The sequence below is a fragment of the Melanotaenia boesemani genome, chromosome 2 (genome assembly GCF_017639745.1).
Source record: "Melanotaenia boesemani isolate fMelBoe1 chromosome 2, fMelBoe1.pri, whole genome shotgun sequence".
NCBI lineage: Eukaryota > Metazoa > Chordata > Actinopteri > Atheriniformes > Melanotaeniidae > Melanotaenia > Melanotaenia boesemani.
The window spans coordinates 37,086,070-37,104,454 of record NC_055683.1 but is presented as its reverse complement, the minus strand read 5'-3'; the positions used below and the strand labels follow the sequence as shown (position 1 = coordinate 37,104,454).

Sequence of the window (18,385 nt, the reverse complement as noted above, 5' to 3'; positions counted from 1 at the left end):
CATGGGAGTCTGACTCATTTCCATATGAATGCTTTGTCCTCTGTCGGGTTGTGTATGCAACACAGCCAGAATGTTCACAGCGGGGGGTGGGGGGATAATAAAAAATCAGCTGAGACAGGAGTGACTCACCGCTACTGTAAGCGTACGGAGACTCTGCAGATCCATCCTGCAGGCTGTCCAGGATCTCTCCTTTGCCCACGTCGCTGTCTCCCACCAGGAGGAACTTGAGCAGGTAGTCATAGCTTTTCACCGGGCTGCCTTGGCTGCCCATCTCCCCTCTGAATGCAAGAGGCTGAAGATGAGCGGCTGGAAACGTGGATGGGTAGCTTCACCTGCACCCTTATGTGTTATCCTTCTTGATTCAAAACAAAGTCTGTTATGCCATGAACTTGTGGAAAGTGGGTCCAACACTTAAGTATTTGTTTTGCCTCTTTAAATGAGTATTTCAGACTTTTTTTTCCCTTTTTTTAAAAGGACCACAGTCTCAAGGGAATCTCCTACTTGAAAAACAAAGCGGGTGCCAAGAACGAGCTTCTGGAAAGCAAGGCATTTTTACAGCACGAGTTAAAGATAGAAGACGTTTTTAGGAAAGGTAGAACACACGGGGGGAAAAGTCCCATGTAAACAACCAAAACAATATATACGCGTGACCTAAATTTGCCCAGTTTGTCTTAGTTAAGCAACTTCAAATAAGGATTAAAAGCAAAGATAACCAGAGTTAAACTCAAGTGGTTTTAGCTGGTTTGAAAGGTAAAACCCCCAAAAAAAGCTAAATAAAAAGCAAAAGCATGCTTATAGTGGAATTATTATAAAAAACTTGGCGCCACTTTGAACATTTTTTAGCTTTAATACTTGATGACATACGTTCTGTAGTCTGCTAAAAAGCTACCAAACCTGAGGTGTGAATGGTTGCTCCCATTTAAGTGAGGCTCTCTGGTTAACTTAGCAACAAGAAGCTAGTCCTCTCTGGAGCTAGCCAGCTAGCTTAGCTGCTCTCACTGCTGCTCATAACTAAATTAATACTTAGTAAAATACTGTCACGCCACAGTCAGACATAAAATGTATTGCTTTATAACTTTGAAGTTAATAAAAAAGAAAAGCGTTATATAACGGGAAGCTTATTGCTATTTTAGCTAGCTTAACTTCAACCAACGTCTAAATAAATTCAGGCCCCCTTGTCTTCGTTTAGTCCGGGTTGACAAAGATTTCCGCGACTTCTATGCCTTGTAAATGATCCAGAATATTCCCACAATTGCAGCGGAATCACAAAGCTGTATGGTTTTTACGTCCAGTCAGAATCTCTGTAGCTGTATTCCGTGATCTCAGCTCGTGATGTTTCCATGACTCTCCATTATACTCAGTCATAATCACAGCTGTGTCTCTTCAACACTGCACAACACTGACGCTGACAGATCCTCGGCGCCCACCACGTCTCATCTAAGCCCCGCCTGTTTTCCATGCAAACCCCGCCTACTCCATTAAATGATTGGACACTGACCTAGCGGTTGCACTGGCCGTCGCTTCTATTGGCTGAATTACATGTCTATCACGGTTCTCTGTCAACAATGCGCAGATGGCGAGGGGAATGTGGAAAACAAAGATGATCCATTCCTCACTGAATTCCCCCAGAACAAAGGCAAAAATATCTTATCATGTGGATAAACATGATTGAATTAAAGCTAGATTTGATTCTCTAAGAGGGCTTTATTCTAACTTAAACCCCTCACTTTTAGGTGGAAGTCTTATTTCTTTCTTAAAACCCATTGAAGAGCGTCCTATCACTTTAGTCTCTGCAAATCAGCACACACAATAGGCTAAACTGAGACGAAATGAGATAAAAAAAAATAAATAAAAATAAATTAAAAAAAGGATGCATTAAACCTGCTAAATAAATCTCCAAATAACAATTCAATAACAATAACAATTTGGTTCAAAAACAAGGTTTCTCCAAGGTGTTATCACGTGGTTCAAATCTTAACAATTCCAGTTTTTAGAGGATGTAAAAAACAAAAGAAACAAAAACATGCAGGCCCTTCTGAATATACTGCATAACTGCTACATGAATAAAACTATTAAATGTAATGTGCAGTAATGTGCTGTGTTTGTATCTGAATGAAATCTGTTTTTATAACACATCATGACTCATCTCTCCCTTCAGCTTTGCCAAAGCACCTACACACATATTGCATAAAAGAAACAGACCTGGACTGACAGCAACAGCTTGAATAAAATCATTAAAGAAAATATTGGGAGCAAAGTACATCTGATGCATTCACAGTTTGGAAATATACTCACAGAGGGCAAAAATATCTGTCCATGTCTGCAGTTTAGCATAAAATGCTTACAATGAGGAGGCTCCAAGGAGCAAAAAACAACAACATTTCAGAAAACATTGCAACCTATCTAAGAGCTGCAAGGTGTCCAGGTCCAGATCATTGCCCCTCTATCACCCTGCTGGGCGGTTGGTATGAGGTGTTTGTGCTGATATGCTGTGTTTGATGTTTTTGTGCATTCCAACCAAGCTTCTAAATTTTAGTCTTGTTTGCCCAAATATTATTTCAGAGAAATCATCCACCAAGCCATCCACTCCTCTCATCATATGAAATAAAATCCTGGAATCCTGTGTTTGAATATGCACATCACATAAGCTCATCAATGAACCATCTCTGCTCAGAAGCTGAGGTTTTTTTTTCCTCAGTGCTGCCATGTTCTTTAAGAGAGAAGGTACTTTCTCCTGCAACCTTCCAAACAAGACATACTGGTTTAGTCTTTTTCTAACTGCAGGGTCTGAGCTGTAGCTTCCTGTTTAATTTTGGGCTGAACTTGCTGGGATGTCCACTCCTGAGAAGATTGGCAGCTTTACTGAATATTTTACACATGTGAAAAATCTTTCTGTGTGTAGAATGATGAACTCCAAACAGTCTGGAAATGGTCTTATAACCCTTCCCCCTGATGAATAACAACAGCAGCTTCTCTAAGATCATGAGGGGATGTCTGATTATGACACCCAAATGTCCCTCCTAACTCCCTTGGAAGCAATAAGGGGAACCTTTTTTTCTTTTCATGAACTGCTTCTGCATTTTGGCTTCATTTACTGTTGAATGAAATATGACTGTGTGATGACTGAAGGTTTCCTTTTAAATGTCCCAATAGATTAAACCTCAGAATTATCAGATGTAATTACTTTTTTGTTACACAGAATACATGATGAATAAAACATTTATTAGACATTTTAGTTTCGTTTGGTTCAGCAAAACATTCAGCAGGAATTAATCTTCAAACTGCAAAAGTTTGAGAAATTTGAGAAAACTCAATTTTTTTTAATCTGCTGTATTTTTTGGCTTTTTAAACTTTTTTTTTAAAGTTGAACTTTTTTGTATATTTCACATTTATTAATTTAAAAATTTAATGAAGTAGTAAAGGGATCCACCAGGGGGCAGAAGACATGTATAAGATTGTGTACAACAGGTTTATGAGCAAAGTCTTTACCATAAAGTGATGCAAAAGGTCTCAAACTGTATGCATCAAATATGACACATACAGTATTAAAGGGTTATCTGCACAAATAATAAACAAGATATCAATAAAGCATGTTTTAATGATTAGTTTTATTTGTGGATAATAAAAAAGTGTGGGAAAAAAAAGCAGAAAAGTAGATATTTAATATATATACATGGAAAAATAAATCACTTGAATTTGTTCACAGCAGGAAAAAAAGTGTGAAGTTAAAATGTAAGTATTCACTTTGCACAAACTCCATTAACCAGGTTCATTTTAAAATGACTAGAATTGGCACATAAACAGTCTGACAATCTGTAACAGATTCATCTACTGGAATAATTTTGTTGTATGTTAGGTTAAAACACGCCCCCAGTGCAGGATGAGTCATTAATATTTTTCATATTCTCTAACAGACTCATCTATTGGTGTAAATAACTTCAGTGATTCAGAGAAACATGACAACAAAATGAAATAGAAAAAAAACAATAGTGATTTCATTCATATGTAAAACTTTCAAGATTAAACTTTGTCTTTAAAAGAAAAAAAAAAAAAGAAAGAAAAATCAGACCACAGTTCGCGTCCTTAAACTTTGCATGTCAGTGCCTGGATTTCAATGAGCCAATCCAATAGACAGTTTTAATAAGAAATAAAAATCAGGTCTAATTTACTGACCTAAAAACTTTCTGTTAAAGTCTGTCTTCAGTAAAACAACTGAACCAAAACCAAAAGAAAAAGTCCAGTTTGCTCTGATTGGTCAGCTCTAGTGTTGTCTATGCCCCACCCACTTTCACAGAAGATTTTAGGTATTTTTCAGAGTCAAAGTTTTCATTGGATGTGAAGTTAGGACATGCCCTCAAGTCCAGGATGAGTCTTCAATTCTTTTTATAATTCATTCGGTAACAAACTCATCAGTGTAAATACTTCCAGTTATTCATGGTGACAAAAAAAAAAATCATACTATACTATAAATCTGTTTTTAAAAAGAAAAAAAGTCTTGAGTTAGTTTAATTTAAACTTGGCTTGTTAAAACTCAAATTGAATGCATAATATATAGGTACCTGGATTCAAGTAAGCAGATCCTATAAATAGAAATCTAAGCTAAATTTACTGACCCTCTCTAACTGTCAAAGTCTTCGTAAAACATGTGAAACCAAACCAAAGAAGTCCAGTCTGCTGTGATTGGTCAGCTCCAGCAGGCTGACTAGGCCCCGCCCACATTTCCTGAAGATTTTAGGTGCTTTTCAAAAGTAGAATGTTTTTCATTGAATATAAAGTTATGACCCAGAGTCCACCCAGATAGCAGACATGTTTGGGCCGAATATCTAGGCTACTTTTGGCACTTATGGCTCAGTTATGGCTCTGGCAAGTGTTATGTGGGCCAGAAGTGGTCTTAATATGGGAAACCTTCTTTATTGCAATTTCCTTGTTGGCCACATGTGGTGGTCATGTGACTGAGTTTTGGTAATCACATTCACATTTAGTCAATGAAGCAAGTAAAGGCCAAATTTGGGCCAAACAAAAATGTAATTTTGGGCCATATCTGGGCCAAACATATTTTGGGATTCAGGCAAGATGAGTAAATATTTTTAAAATCATTATCAGAAACTCAAAAACTCCAAATTAACTTTAAGAATCCTACAAAATGACATTTTAAACGTCACTGGAGTAGAAATTGTAAATATGATGTATGGATAAAGACACTTAAATGTTAAATTTGGGTTCAAATTTGGGGTAAAAGAGGTCAGGATGCACATCTAAACTAGACATGACTTATTCTACAAATAAAAAGTTATAAAAACGAATTTGTCCACTCAGAGGTTTCCCTGATGCAGCAAAACATCAGGAGAAAGTCCACCTTCTCTATAAGTCTTAAAGACATTTCAGCTGGATCTTAGTTTTCCAGAAAAGCGACAACAATCCACCAAATGTCATCAGACTACAAGATGTGAGCAGATAGAGGATCTCAGGGTAAGACTTTCACTAATGTGTTGTTTGTTATGGAAAGCAGTCAAAGGAGTGGACGCCAACTTATAGACGTTAAAACTCAGAAACAAACCAGATGGAACCATGAGGTCCCCCCACCTGTACTGGTTTCCAGTTCACAGGTAAGTCAGAAGTTAAGTATGGGATGTTTTTCCTTCTTAATGCGAAGGTTAGTCATGTTGTGCGGTGTTACACCAATCAGACCTATTCAGCTCCATCAGGAATTTATATCGTGGTAAGAAACATGAATCAGTACAGAAAGCAACCAGAATATTTCCACCTATGGTTAATGACACATCGTGAATTTGTGTGTTAAATAAGTAGGATGAAAACAGCTCATATGCTAGCTTGACGTGTTGTTTGTTGTGTTAATGCCCATCAGCTGTTTCTGCATCTACAGGATGAACATCGCCGACAGTCCCAAACATGAAAGAGTCAATCACATTTAAAATGAAATTTCAAGTTATATCTCTGGTTGGCGACCAGTTACAGCCAACTGGAATGTCGCTTGTATTCCCAGTTTAATCACTCTGAACCTGCTGGGGGAAAAAAACGTTTTCAGAAGTTCAGCTCTGCGTCATCACCGACTGGAAACTAAGCCAATGTCTTTCATGACAACCACCTAAAGACGGATGAGACCTACTTTTCCTTGGCTACATTATTCTAATGGTCATTTAACAGGTTTTACACTATAAAAAACAGTAGAAACAAAATAGAAACTGACTTCTGTGTATGTCAGCATATCTTTTAGCAGCAGCTTTTAAACACACTTTAAACCATTCTTGGTTCAAGGTATGTTAACGTAGCAGACAGGAAAACACCTCAGTTTTCCCAGAGACGACACTGGTGGTGTTAAAAATGTAACGTTGGTGGGAGTGAGCTGCTGAACAAAGATCTGAATAATGAACATGGAGTGATGGAGCACGGAGGATGGAATTCACCTCAGCTGTGAACAGAAAGTCTGGATGTGACAACTTGCTGCTTTCAAGTTTCCTCTGATTTTTCATTCATCTCAAAGTCGATTAGAAAACTTCCCGACAGCTTCACTCCGACGTCGTTTCCGTCCAACACGGCGGGAGATCGTCTTCATGTCCGTTTCCAGTCTTATTATTCACCAGCGTCCCCCCTCATCTCTCCTCCTTTTCTTCTCCTTCTTGATCACATTCCCGGTTCGTTCTCAGTCAGTCTTGGTGGGTTTTGTGTCTCCAGGGGTAAATCAGCTCCCCGACAAACAGCTTCTTGACCAGGGCGGTCCACGAGTCTCTGGGGTAGCAGCTGTAGGTCGGGGTGCGGTAGGTCTGAAGCACGGTGCTGCACTTCAGAGGGTTGATCTGAGGAAGAGGAAACGCACATTAACTCAGATTCTTTTATAAACTTTAATCAGAAGATGCTGTAGAAACATTTGCATGGATTGTGGAGTGTGACCTCTTACCTCCATCAGCAGGTGAAGGGCGGTGCCCGGCTCCTCACACAGGACCCTGAACTTTACACCCTCTGTGTGAACATACACAACAATTTTATACAGTTTATTCATACTTAAAGTTCTGTCCATAAGTTCCCAGTAAAAAGTGGTGTTGGTCAGTAATTCTCCAGCTTTCAGAAGGTTTGTTTTTGTGTCAACACATAACAGACAACTTTTCACCAGTTGTTTATTTATCCAGAAGGCACACTCTTACGTGCATTAGGGTTAGCATGGCTAATGCTGCGCTGTGAAATAAACCCGTCATGCTAAACAAGCTGCAGCTATGAGCAAAACAACCCAAGCTGGAGATTCCCGCTTCTTCCTTTATCTCCTTCGTGAGTCGCATTGTCACACAGAATTACAGCATTTTAGCAAGAAGACTTTTACAGAATGATCTTGAAACTTTGGCTGTTCACAGATTTCAAGTTGCCATCTTGCCTTTTTATGTTTCCAGACCAGAATCTATTTAAATCAGTGATATGCTAAAGTAGCAAACACAGCTCATTACCCATCAGACTTACAGGTGTAGGTGTTGGCAACGCTGTGTCTGAACTAGAAACTCAGAGTAAAGAACTAAATTATTTATTATTTATATATACATGTTCTAGTGGAAACATTTCCTGAACTGATTCTGCATCAGCATATTTTGTTTGGCCTAAACCTGCATATATCTTACAATTTGTAAACACAGGGCCATGAAAGCTCCCTCTGTGGATCTGTGAGGTAGATTGGGGGAATTCAACCCGATATTTGATCCATGAATCAAGTCAGCATTGGAGCCAGATACCGATGTTGGATCGGATCTGACCCAATTCTAATTAAGACGCCAGGAAGTTTAAGTTGTTTAAAAAAAAAAAAACTTGGATTGGTCTCATGTTGAGAAATTTGAGGTGGTGGAAAGGTGCTCTCTCAGCCCTCATTTAGTTCCTGTGTTGTTCACTCAGGCCAAAAATAAAGAAGATGTTTTAACCTGCAGGAATAATTAACTCCCATAAAAAAGACTCTACAAGGATGCTGAGGTAAAGATGGCCTACCTGCCAGTCTGTAGGACCGACAGACACGTAGCCCCATGGCGAACAGAGGGAAGGAGTTGATGAAGTCCACGCTGAGATGGAGGACGCCCTGGAACAGCACAACCACCAGCCGCAGCTGCAACCAACACAAAAACGTTACAAAGAAAATCCCCAGAACTCACAACGAATAAGATGGACACCTGGACTCACCAGAGTGAAGACCAGGTAGTAGAGGGCGGTGGTGGGCAGCAGGAACAGCAGGATGGTGAGCAGCAGCGTACCGATAAAGAGCTGGAATGTCATACACAAACAGTAAACTGAATTTCCACCAACTTTCCTCTCACTGAGATGATCCAAGGATCAAATGGAAGCAAAGGCTTTTCCCGTAGTCAAACAGCCATTAACACATTCACTGACAACATGGAAGTTTCAGCCTCACGTGTGACTGCCTGGTAAGAAAAACAGTGATTTCTGTGGGGGTCACCTGGTCCAGGTCGTAGGAGCAGGAGTCCACTCTCTGTCGCAGGACGTTCCACTTCTTCCCCCGGAAGAGCCTCCAGAGAGACGAGAGGCCGTAGATCTTCAGACAGTACAGCCTGACGGACACAAGCATAAACACGCTGGTCAGACTGGTCCACCCGTCACAATTCATCTGATCTGAGGTCAGATGCAGCCACGCTCACTCTGCTGACAGGAAATCATCTTCCTCATCAGAAACTCTGACCATCATTCATTCCTGGAATAATCTGCCAGTTATTTTTAGGAAATCATGGATTATTCACCATTAAAATGAATCTTAAGAAGCAGTTAAAACACACCAACAACTGTTTCTCATTACGTCCGTTATTATTGCTGGAATTGTTGTTGTGTGTTATTATTGGAGATATAAAGACACATTAACCAGAAGCCTTTTAATTTGCAACCATTGGATGTAAAAATATGCTGTTTCTATCTCATGTCTTGTTTCAGTTCCTGTATTAGGTTATTATACGTTGTTGTTGTTGTACTTTACTGTTTTAAGTCCACCTACCTACCGAGGAACCAAAGTTGGAAATCATTGTCATTGGTTATATGTTGCATATTTCTGTGAAAATGTACATTAACATGGCTGGTCCCTATTCCTATTCTTAAACAGGGCTTCTTTTTAAGAATAGGGACTGAGCAGCAACAGTTGCTGTGGTGGTTAAACCAGGCCACGTTGGTACTAAGGGACCCAAAGTGAGCTAAGAAAATACCCCCCCCCCACCCCACCATTAAACCACCAGCAGCCTGAAGTGTTGATCCAAGGCAGGATGGATCCATGTCTTCATGATGTTTCCACCAAATTCTGAGCCTAGCATCTGAAGGTGGAGCTGAAATGGAGACTCATCAGACCAGCAACGTTTCTCCATCTTCTATTGTCCAGTGTTGGTGGGTGTGTGTGAATTGTAGCCTCAGTTTCCTGTTCTTAGCTGACAGGAGGCACCCTGTGGTTTTCTGCTGCTGTAGCCCATCTGCTTCAAGGCTGGATGTGTTGTGTGTTCAGAGATGCCATTCTGCGTTCTCCTTGGTAGGAACCAGTGCTGATTTGACTTCCTGTTGCTTTTTTATCATCTCCAACCAGTCTGCCCATTCTCCTCTGACCTCTGACATCAACAAGACATTCGTCTTAACAGGCATGCTACATTCAAAGTCACTTAAACTCCCTTTCTTGCTCATTCTGATGCTCAGTTTGAACTTCAGCAAGTCGTCTTCACCATGTCTACATGACTACATGCTACCATGTGATTGGCTAGTTAGATATTAAATTTAAAAAAATAAAAAATAAATAAAAAAAACGCTTCTTCCACCTGAAATCACTTGAAAACCAGGAATTAGTGTAAATAAACTGATTTTCTATTGACTTGAAGCTGCACTACCTCATTTATTATTATATCAGCTCCTTCTCTGGAGGCTGTTTTTTGTTATTGGTTAAATTTTTATCAGAGAGGAGAAGCTCAGGATTTCCTTTTGATACCTTTTAATTTTTTTTAATCAGACACATCAGTAAAATGTGGATCATAGCTAAAGATGCAGCAGTAGCGAGGACAGACTGGATATCCTCAGAATCATGAATATTTCTGTCTGTCCTGGAGGCAAGTGCTGCAAAAACACTCCAAAAACCCACCAGTTTCCAAAAACCACGAGTCCTGATAAGCTCTTTCTACATGAGGCTGCCTGATAGCAGAGGGAGGAACATTTGTGAGGAGGAGTGATTCTTCATCCTTCATCTCCTCCTGAGCTGCCATCACAGCAGGAGGTATTTTTAGGCTGAATAAAAGACTCTGAATCTAAAACACACTTGGCCATGTTTCTGGAGCTGATGGAGCATAAATATGCAACAAGGGATGTGAGAAATATTTCATTGGCCACCACAGGGGAGGGAGAGCTATTTTTAGAGCAAATGCATAATTCAATTAATGGTTTCTCCAACACTTTTATCTAAGCTGATATTCCTCCACACTGAACCAGGATCAATGAATTAAAAAACTGCAACACAGGCAAACATTTGGTGCTCATTTAGGAAAACCAACAACAAACACTTTTCTTTTTATCTCCATCAGGATTTAACAGCACATGAATGTGTGTGTCAACATAAGACCACCAGAGGACGACACCACGGCTTCTCCAGCTTCACAAACTGCACTCAACTCCTTCTTTTCCGCCCCAGAAAAGGACACAACACAGTCTTACAGGGGTGGGCTCAAAATCTTGAGTAGAAATACAACTTCAGCTCCAAAAGATTTGGGATGCTGTGTAAAATATTAATAAAAACAAAATAGGGAGACCGGGGACAGCTGTAACACGGGTCAGTTGTAACACTTGCAATTGCTCCAATCAGGAAGAAGTTAGGAATCATCTAATTCACATGTTCAGTTTAGTCCTTAGTCTGTATGTGAAAAGGAATTGCCTAGAGACAAACACAGCTAGAGAAACACAGAATAAAAAGCTTTCAATATCTTTAGTCATTATCATGGTCCTTATTTCATAATGTTACATTTCACCTCAACGCATGTTACAACTGACCCTGACTTTCGGGTCAGTTGTAACATTTTATTCCTTGTGTTTGAGATAAAGCCATACATTTTCTCTTTGCGCTGCACAGGTAATTTCCAAACCATTTATTAGCAGACACTTGAAGCTAGTTTGCATAGCTGTTTGAACACACAGGGTTAAAAGAGCTTGAAGTTACAGACAGAAATGTCAAAATTGTTACAACTGTCTCATCAACCCATATTTTATTCTCAGCAGAAAAAAGGTCACCAATTTGCGGGTCACAGTCTGGGTCTGGAGAGTTATTTACAACCTGGCAAGAACAAGTTGCTAAATTTACGAATTTCCCAATCAAATACAGAGTAGAAATCCGAGGTGCGGCAGCAGCAAGCCTCACCTCGCCTCTGAATGCAAGGTCCCTTGCAAATCAGGTTCTGTGGTGTGTTTTTGCTTCTCAGCATGTTGCCAAAATAGAGCTGTTCTACTATATTGTTAGAAACTTTGTGTATACACCGCCTGGCCAAAAAAAAAGGTCACACTAATATCTGGTTGGACTACTTTTAGCTTTGATTGCAGCAGCATTCTCTGTGTCATTGTTTCAATAAGCTTCTGCAATGTTACAAGATTTATTTCCATCCAGTGCTGCTTGTTTTCCACTAAGTTCTTGTGTTGATTCTGGGAGAGTCTGACCACTGCACAAATCCTGAACCTAGACCTGACCAACTGCAGCAACACCCAGATCCTAGACTGCCCCCACAGTCTTGTACAGTAGGCATGATGGCTGCATCACCTCATCTGCCTCTCTTCTTACCATGATGCTCCCATCACTCTGCAACAGAGTAAATCTGGACTCATCCGACCTCATGACCTTCTTCCATTGCTCCAGAGTCCAATCTTTATGCTTCCTAGCAAATTGAAGCCTTTTTCTCCAGTTAGCCTTCCTGATTAGTGTTTTTCTTATGGCATTGGACAGTTTTTAACCCAGTTTTAGTATGCCAATGATTTGATCCTTCTTTAACAGACTAACATATTTTCCACGACCACAAAATGTGTCTTTCCACATGGTTATTTAAGAACCGAGAAGGTACTCACTGCTTTAGTTGGGGTTAAACAACTTGTGTTAAACTTGGGTTAAACAGCTGAAAAGTAATAGTCCACGCAGTGATTATCCAATAGGAGGCTCCTACCTAGTTAAATCCAGGTGAACACTTATTTTGCCCAGTGTTGATATCTGTCACAGAAAGCATCCCTACAGATGAAAAATCACACTTCAGTCAGACTGAAATCCAAATAATCCAGCTTTCCACCAGCATTTAAACGCACCACGTATTTGTAAGAGTAAGGAGTCTGGAAGAGCGATATGTGTCGCAAAACTCCACATGCAAGCTGATCCATGCACACGTTTAAATGTGCAGAAGTCTTCTTGAAACTGTAAATGATGAAATCTGTTCAGATGAGAGTAAAAATTTGTGTAAACAGTGTGAAGTGTGTTATTGTGTAAAGTTACTTTATGTTCAAATTTCTTGATTTCTGTGTGGATTAGAAGTAGATCATGTAATATGCATCATACCACACCATGAAACCATTTTTTACAGCACATATTTCTGGGTGAAGCAATAAAAACTCTTCTGTGCCTCACAGCGGTGAAAAACATGGACATTCGTAGAATAAATGAGGCCTACCTGGCTCCGTAGACGTAGAAGCAGTAGATGTGGAAGGTGAGCAGAGCCACCATGTCGGACAGCAAAGAGAGGGCAAAGGTCAGGCCGAGGCAGGCTGACAGACCTCCGTACCACAGGATCCCCTCGATGAAGGGAGACATCAGGTGGATGTAGCCTGGGGGGAAACATGTTGAAGTCTCAACATCTGGCGGGAGAAACGTTTAGCATGATTTTGTTTTTGCTGCCACTCACTGATCCAGAGGTGGATGTGGTACAGGAAGAAGCGACCCAGAACCTGGTCCAGAGCCCGGTTCATCTTCAGGCCTGCAGGTGCTCCCATCAGCCACTGCAGCAGCTCCTCCAGCTCTTTAGCCACGTGCTGAGGAAAAGGAGAAGGAATTAAGTGGAAGAAAATCGCTCGGTCTGACGCCTCAAGTCCGCCTCCATCTCATCTGTGTGGTGTGATCTCAGAGGGACTCTTACGTCAGCTGCAGGCACCAGAGTGTTGGCCAGCATGGCGATGTGGTCGTCTCTGTAGAGCCACGACATGAGCAGCACGCCGAGCGCCACGTCCACCAGGAACGACACCAGGATGTTGGCTTTCCTGCCGGCAGAGAAGGACAGATGTGAAGGAACGGTCGTCACATGCGTTATTGTCATGCACAGAAAACCCCGAACCCTTAACCCACCTCATGAACTCTGTGTGATTGGCAGCTGCTTTCGGCGAGCTGAGCGTCCTCATGTGTTCGGTTCTGTAGCTGAGCTGGACGCACGTGGACAGTTTGGAGGACAGAAATCGCAGCGGGAAAAGACTGAAGATTCTGGACATGAAAATAGACAACTGATCAGAAAGAGGAGGAACATTTGTGGCTACAATCAATTAACCTTTTTATCATACAGCCCCCGCACAGGTGTGTACAGGTGTGTACAGGTGCGCATAGTACAGAGGCTGTTTGCAGACACTAGGAAGCAGCAATCCTAACATGCAGCATACCAAAAAGACGAGGAGAAACTCAGCTGAAAGACTCTGCATCCAACCAAACACAGTTCAAACCCAAAATTTTATAGTATTTAACTATTTATTGTTATTCATTCATTAAATATTAACTTTATTATCTTATACTAATCTTTTTTGTTGATGTTTTTGTCCTTATTTTGTTTTTTACTTTCTTTTGTTTTTATATAATTATGAATAAATTTAGGCCATAAAAGCTCAAACTAACCATCAGGTGATGCTGCTGGAAACTGGAAAAATGAAGCTTTTTCTGCTTCAGATTGTCAACAAGTTTCAAGAAAAAAAGGTCAAACATTTGAGCTCAGTTATGTAATATCTGTTCTGCAGAAATCTTTTTAAAATGATTAGAATGACTGATTTATTCATTCTTTAATGGATGGATGAGTTCATTTATCAGAGCTGGTAATGAGTTATAGATAATTTTAAGATTCTTAATCTTAATTTTAATGTTCTTAGAGAACATGTGAAAGTAATCTGAATGATTGACTTCTGCTCTGGGAAAAAAAAGACATCTGAAGATGATTTTATGGCTAATGAGAAAATAAAAATAAATAAAATCAGCCTGAATTTTCTGCTGTAACATGTGACTGATCTGAGAAAAACCAGCTGAAGTGTCTCGGCTGTGGTGTCATTCGTCTCACCGGATGTCACAGATCCACGTCCACATGGAGAGCAGCCAGTGGACCAGGAGGCAGAGCGGCACTGACGCCTGCTTCAGCAGCTCCACGATGATGCTGGCCTCTCGGCCTTCAGACTGCCAGTGAGTCGACTTCAGCGGCGCGTCATCGTATTTGTCCAGGAAGAAGAGCGGCTGACTGCTGGCCACCGTCTGGAACACCTCCACGTGAAGAAGAGGAGAGATGGAAGTGAAAATCAGCCTGCAGCAAGTGGGAATCGACCTTGGGGCTCCATTTAGTACCTGTTTCAGCTCAGATTGAGGCTCAGCTTTGTCGTCAGGGTCTCCGCTCTCAATGGGATGAAGCTGAGACAGCATCACCTTCCTCTGCTCATAGTGGACAAAGATCACCTTCTCCTCATCTTCTCTGTCACCTTCATCCTCCCCTTCCTCGTTCTTCTTCTTTGCTTCTGGCTGAGCTGCTTCTCCACCTGGAATCAGGAAAAAAAGAAACTGAGGGAGTATTTTCCACGTTACACATAAAGCCCTCGTCAACTCAAGGATCTTACTCTGATCACGGCTGAGCACCTGGCAGGTGAAGCCCATCTTTCCCATCTGGCGGCTGATCTGAAGCCAGCATTTCTGAGGAAAGATGGTGCTCAGGTCTCTGAGGAAACTTTCCATGCCCTCCTGACCCTCTTTGGGTAAACTCCAGGATCCCAGCACCGACAGCTCCACCCCGCTCTGAGCCTGCATCTTGGAGGAAAAGACGAAGAGAAAAGTGATGAGGAATTTTAATGTTTATGTTGTAGAAACAGATGAAGATGCAATCAGCTCTATCAGCTTTTTTTTTATCCGGATATGGAAAAGGTCTGTGGGCAAAAATTTATTTAACAACTCAGAAATCAGTGGGTGGAGGCTTGTAGTTTAAATATAAATCAGAGCTACTCTCCCCTTTTATCTGAATCCAATCTAACTTGCTCAGTATCTCTCAAACATCCTATAAACTCAACTCCAAGTCACTGAGGTCAGATGTTTCTGATCCAAAGTACGGCGGCAGCACCTGCTAGCGTGATGACTTCATATAGAGACTGATCCGATCTATAAGGACTTTGCTGCTGAACCAACCTGCTGGATATACTGTTTGACCTGTCCAGGGATGAATGGGTAGTGGATTACTGCCAGCACCACAGCCGAATCATGACCGGAGATCCAGCGACCCACCAGTAGACCGCTGTCTGCCCGGTTACAGCACTGCGGGAAGAAGATCTTCAGCACCATGATGCCTACAGCTATAAGGACAAACAACAGTTTAAAGTTCACACATTGAGATCACAACTTACTGTTAAACTCAGTTTAATTGTGATCAGACTGGATTTTTATAAATCTGAGAAGGTGAAACTCCTCTCAGAAAAAGACCTGCAGCGCCATGATTAGGTTGTTAAATTCAAAACACTCAGTAAATGAGCCAAGATAAGTCTACAGATTTAATTAAAAATGGTTTGTCCTAAAATATTTTCTAGTTTTGTGAAAAACATCTGAATAAAAGTACCTGAGCTTTTATAAAGCATAACAAACATATATTTTTGGCAATCGATAAACTTTTTTTTTTTATTTCCATTAACTGACAGTTTACCTTGAAACTAGAGATGGGACATTTGACATAGAGTCTCCAAAGCTTATTTCATTCTGTCAAGGCTTGTATCCAATATCTGTGTTCAGGTGACCAGAGACGTTGGAGGCTTCACACATCACAATGAAACACCACCAATGAGATTTTGGATTTAAATCTTTGGTGCTGTTTCATTCATTGTGAGACCTTTATCTGTCATAGATCTATAATAATGGAAAATGCAATTAAAACAATCTCATGTAAGGGATTGTTTTGACCTGGTTTCACCCACAAAGGTAGGTGTTTTATTTTAAAAAGAATATATATGTATGTATGTATGTATGTATGTATATATATATATATGGTCTACTAAGCATGAAGATCATTGTGTGTAATATTAAAAGGTCATAACTCCAAAACACTGATGTTGAAATGTCTGTCACCTCACTTCCCAGCACAAACCTGTCATATTAATCTAAATCACATTCCAAGTAACGAAGTAGGGACAGGTTAACACATTTTTATTAGTAAATTCACATTTAAAAATGTAATATTTTCATAATTGGACAATGATTCTCAGAATGAAGACGTGCGTGCTTAAGACTGATTAATTGATTTTGTGAATTTGATGCATCAAATTTTGTTTTCTTTTAACAACTTGGAAGAAGTCCCAAAGCTTCATCTACCCATTTCTATCTGAAACACTTAGAAACTTCTGAAATACACTACAGGAAAAAAAAGTTAAACAAATATACCAACACATGGTTCAGACATTTAAATATTTGTTCCACATTTTTGGATTACTGGTGACAGAAATCAGATTTTTTCTTCATTAAGTGATGCCAATCGGTAACTTTAAGGTCAAATACGTGTGACGTTTGCCTCATGTTTTTTGTCTGCAGACCATCACAAGTAAGCGTTTACCAACAAACCTCAAAAGCCACATATATAAAAAGGATCGTAATAGAACAAATCAGACTTGCCGAATCAAAGACTGGCTTCTTGACGTTCACAAAAACAAATCCAGGTGTTAGGCGCGAATCTACAAATGACCACAGTCGAAGAAAAACAGTTAAACTCACGGAGTTTGGAAATGTGTCCGGAGTAAATGGTTGGCCTCCTTTCATGCCCTTCAAATATCGAGTCCGAGGCGTGTTGTTATGGCAACACAAAGAGCCCGGAGCATGAATGTCATTGATTTTAGCGGCTGTGATTTCCGTTAACAAGCCAGGACTACAAATTAGGTTGGCTGTGGTGTTAGCTATGGTTTTGCATTATAAAGAGGGAAATAACCGCCATAATACCTAAAATTCAAACATTTATATGAAACTGATAATATAACAAAGGTTTACTCTGTCCACAACCTGCTTGAAGCTCAATCCAGTCTGTCGACAAAGTGTTGAAAAACTAAACTAAATTAAATCTCTGAATCACCTTAAAAGCAGCGGGCCGGTTAAACTTATTAACAACAGCATGAAAAGGAGACCGGAGTTTTAAAAAATACAAAAAATATGCCTCCTTAAGGTGAGTACAAGCTTTAACCTTCCATTTAAAATGCCGAGTGGACTTTAGCTAGTAAGGAACGCCGCCATTTTCTTTGTTGACAGTCCATTCCCTAAACGCTCCGGTGAGAAACACACATGGATGAATGTTCCGACTGTTTTAGCGAGGTTCCTCTCTGCCCCCCCACAATTTATATTCAATTGTTGTGTTAATTGAAGCTTGAGTAATAAATAAATAAATAAGCAAACAAACAAACATTGTGTGTTAAGGACACTGGAGCAAGACAAAACTGAACACCCGTGATCCCCCACCAAAAGAATTAATGTAACTAAGTCAACTATGTTTGTCAGTTTTTCTCTGCACACAAACTGTACAACATAAAACTAAAATATCGTACACTTATAAATTTTTGCATTGAGCCTCTAGGTGAAAATGAAGACAATTACCTCTGTTTGGATACCTATACCTTTTTAAAACGCACTTGTCTACAAATGTTTGGCAGCGGTTATTTGCTCAACAATTATACTGATATTATTGAGGTTTATTTAACTGTGTATGCATAAAAAAGTGACTTATTTTGTAGTACTACCAGTACTCTTGTATTCCCAGAAAAAAAAAAAAAAAAAAAAAAAAAAAATATATATATATATATATATATATATATATATATATATATATATATATATATATATCATGATAAAGGAACCAAAATATAAAATGAGAAGAACATTAGTGGAACTCACCAGTAAGCCCTACTGCAGCTGTTAATGAGGTGTTGGCCTAACTGTAAAGATATTTATCTTCTCCTACAGTGAGACAGCAAGAAAAGAGCGCGAGAGAAGCAACAGACCCCCCCCCCCGAAAAAAAAGCAAAAAAACCTGAGACTTAAATAAATCGACTATTTTTCTATTTGTACCTTGAAAACTACTTCGCCACCAATTTTGACTCTGAATATTTTGACAAAAGGTGGTTTGTTTTATTTATTTTCGTCATTGTGAATTTTTTG

The 18,385-nt window shown here is 40.0% G+C and overlaps 2 protein-coding genes across 10 annotated transcripts in view; both read right to left on the bottom strand.

Moving 5' to 3' along the window:
• rab40c (RAB40c, member RAS oncogene family) overlaps positions 1-1,398 on the bottom strand; it is a 28,518-nt gene extending 27,120 nt beyond the window's left edge. The window contains exon 1 of the mRNA XM_041997323.1: positions 130-1,398. Coding sequence (XP_041853257.1) covers positions 130-271 — 142 coding nt within the window. The 5' untranslated portion in view covers positions 272-1,398. The remainder of the gene's footprint in view (positions 1-129) is intronic.
• Positions 1,399-3,589: 2,191 nt separating this feature from the next.
• Positions 3,590-18,190, bottom strand: pigq (phosphatidylinositol glycan anchor biosynthesis, class Q). 9 transcript variants are annotated; one of them, XM_041997233.1, is made up of 15 exons: positions 17,228-17,474; positions 16,859-16,917; positions 15,392-15,555; positions 14,833-15,019; positions 14,567-14,754; positions 14,289-14,485; positions 13,322-13,453; positions 13,116-13,236; positions 12,885-13,011; positions 12,654-12,807; positions 8,444-8,555; positions 8,170-8,250; positions 7,981-8,095; positions 6,917-6,978; positions 3,590-6,815 (listed from the first exon to the last, which is right to left on the bottom strand). In XM_041997233.1, the coding sequence occupies exons 3-15, from the start codon at positions 15,542-15,544 to the stop codon at positions 6,666-6,668; spliced, it is 1,779 nt and encodes a 592-aa protein (XP_041853167.1). In that variant the 5' UTR covers positions 15,545-15,555; positions 16,859-16,917; positions 17,228-17,474; the 3' UTR covers positions 3,590-6,665. The 9 variants fall into 9 exon arrangements, with proteins under 9 accessions (XP_041853167.1, XP_041853157.1, XP_041853204.1 ...); XM_041997223.1 differs by having other exon boundaries at positions 17,240-17,474; XM_041997270.1 differs by having other exon boundaries at positions 17,310-17,474.
• Positions 18,191-18,385: the final 195 nt, after the last annotated feature.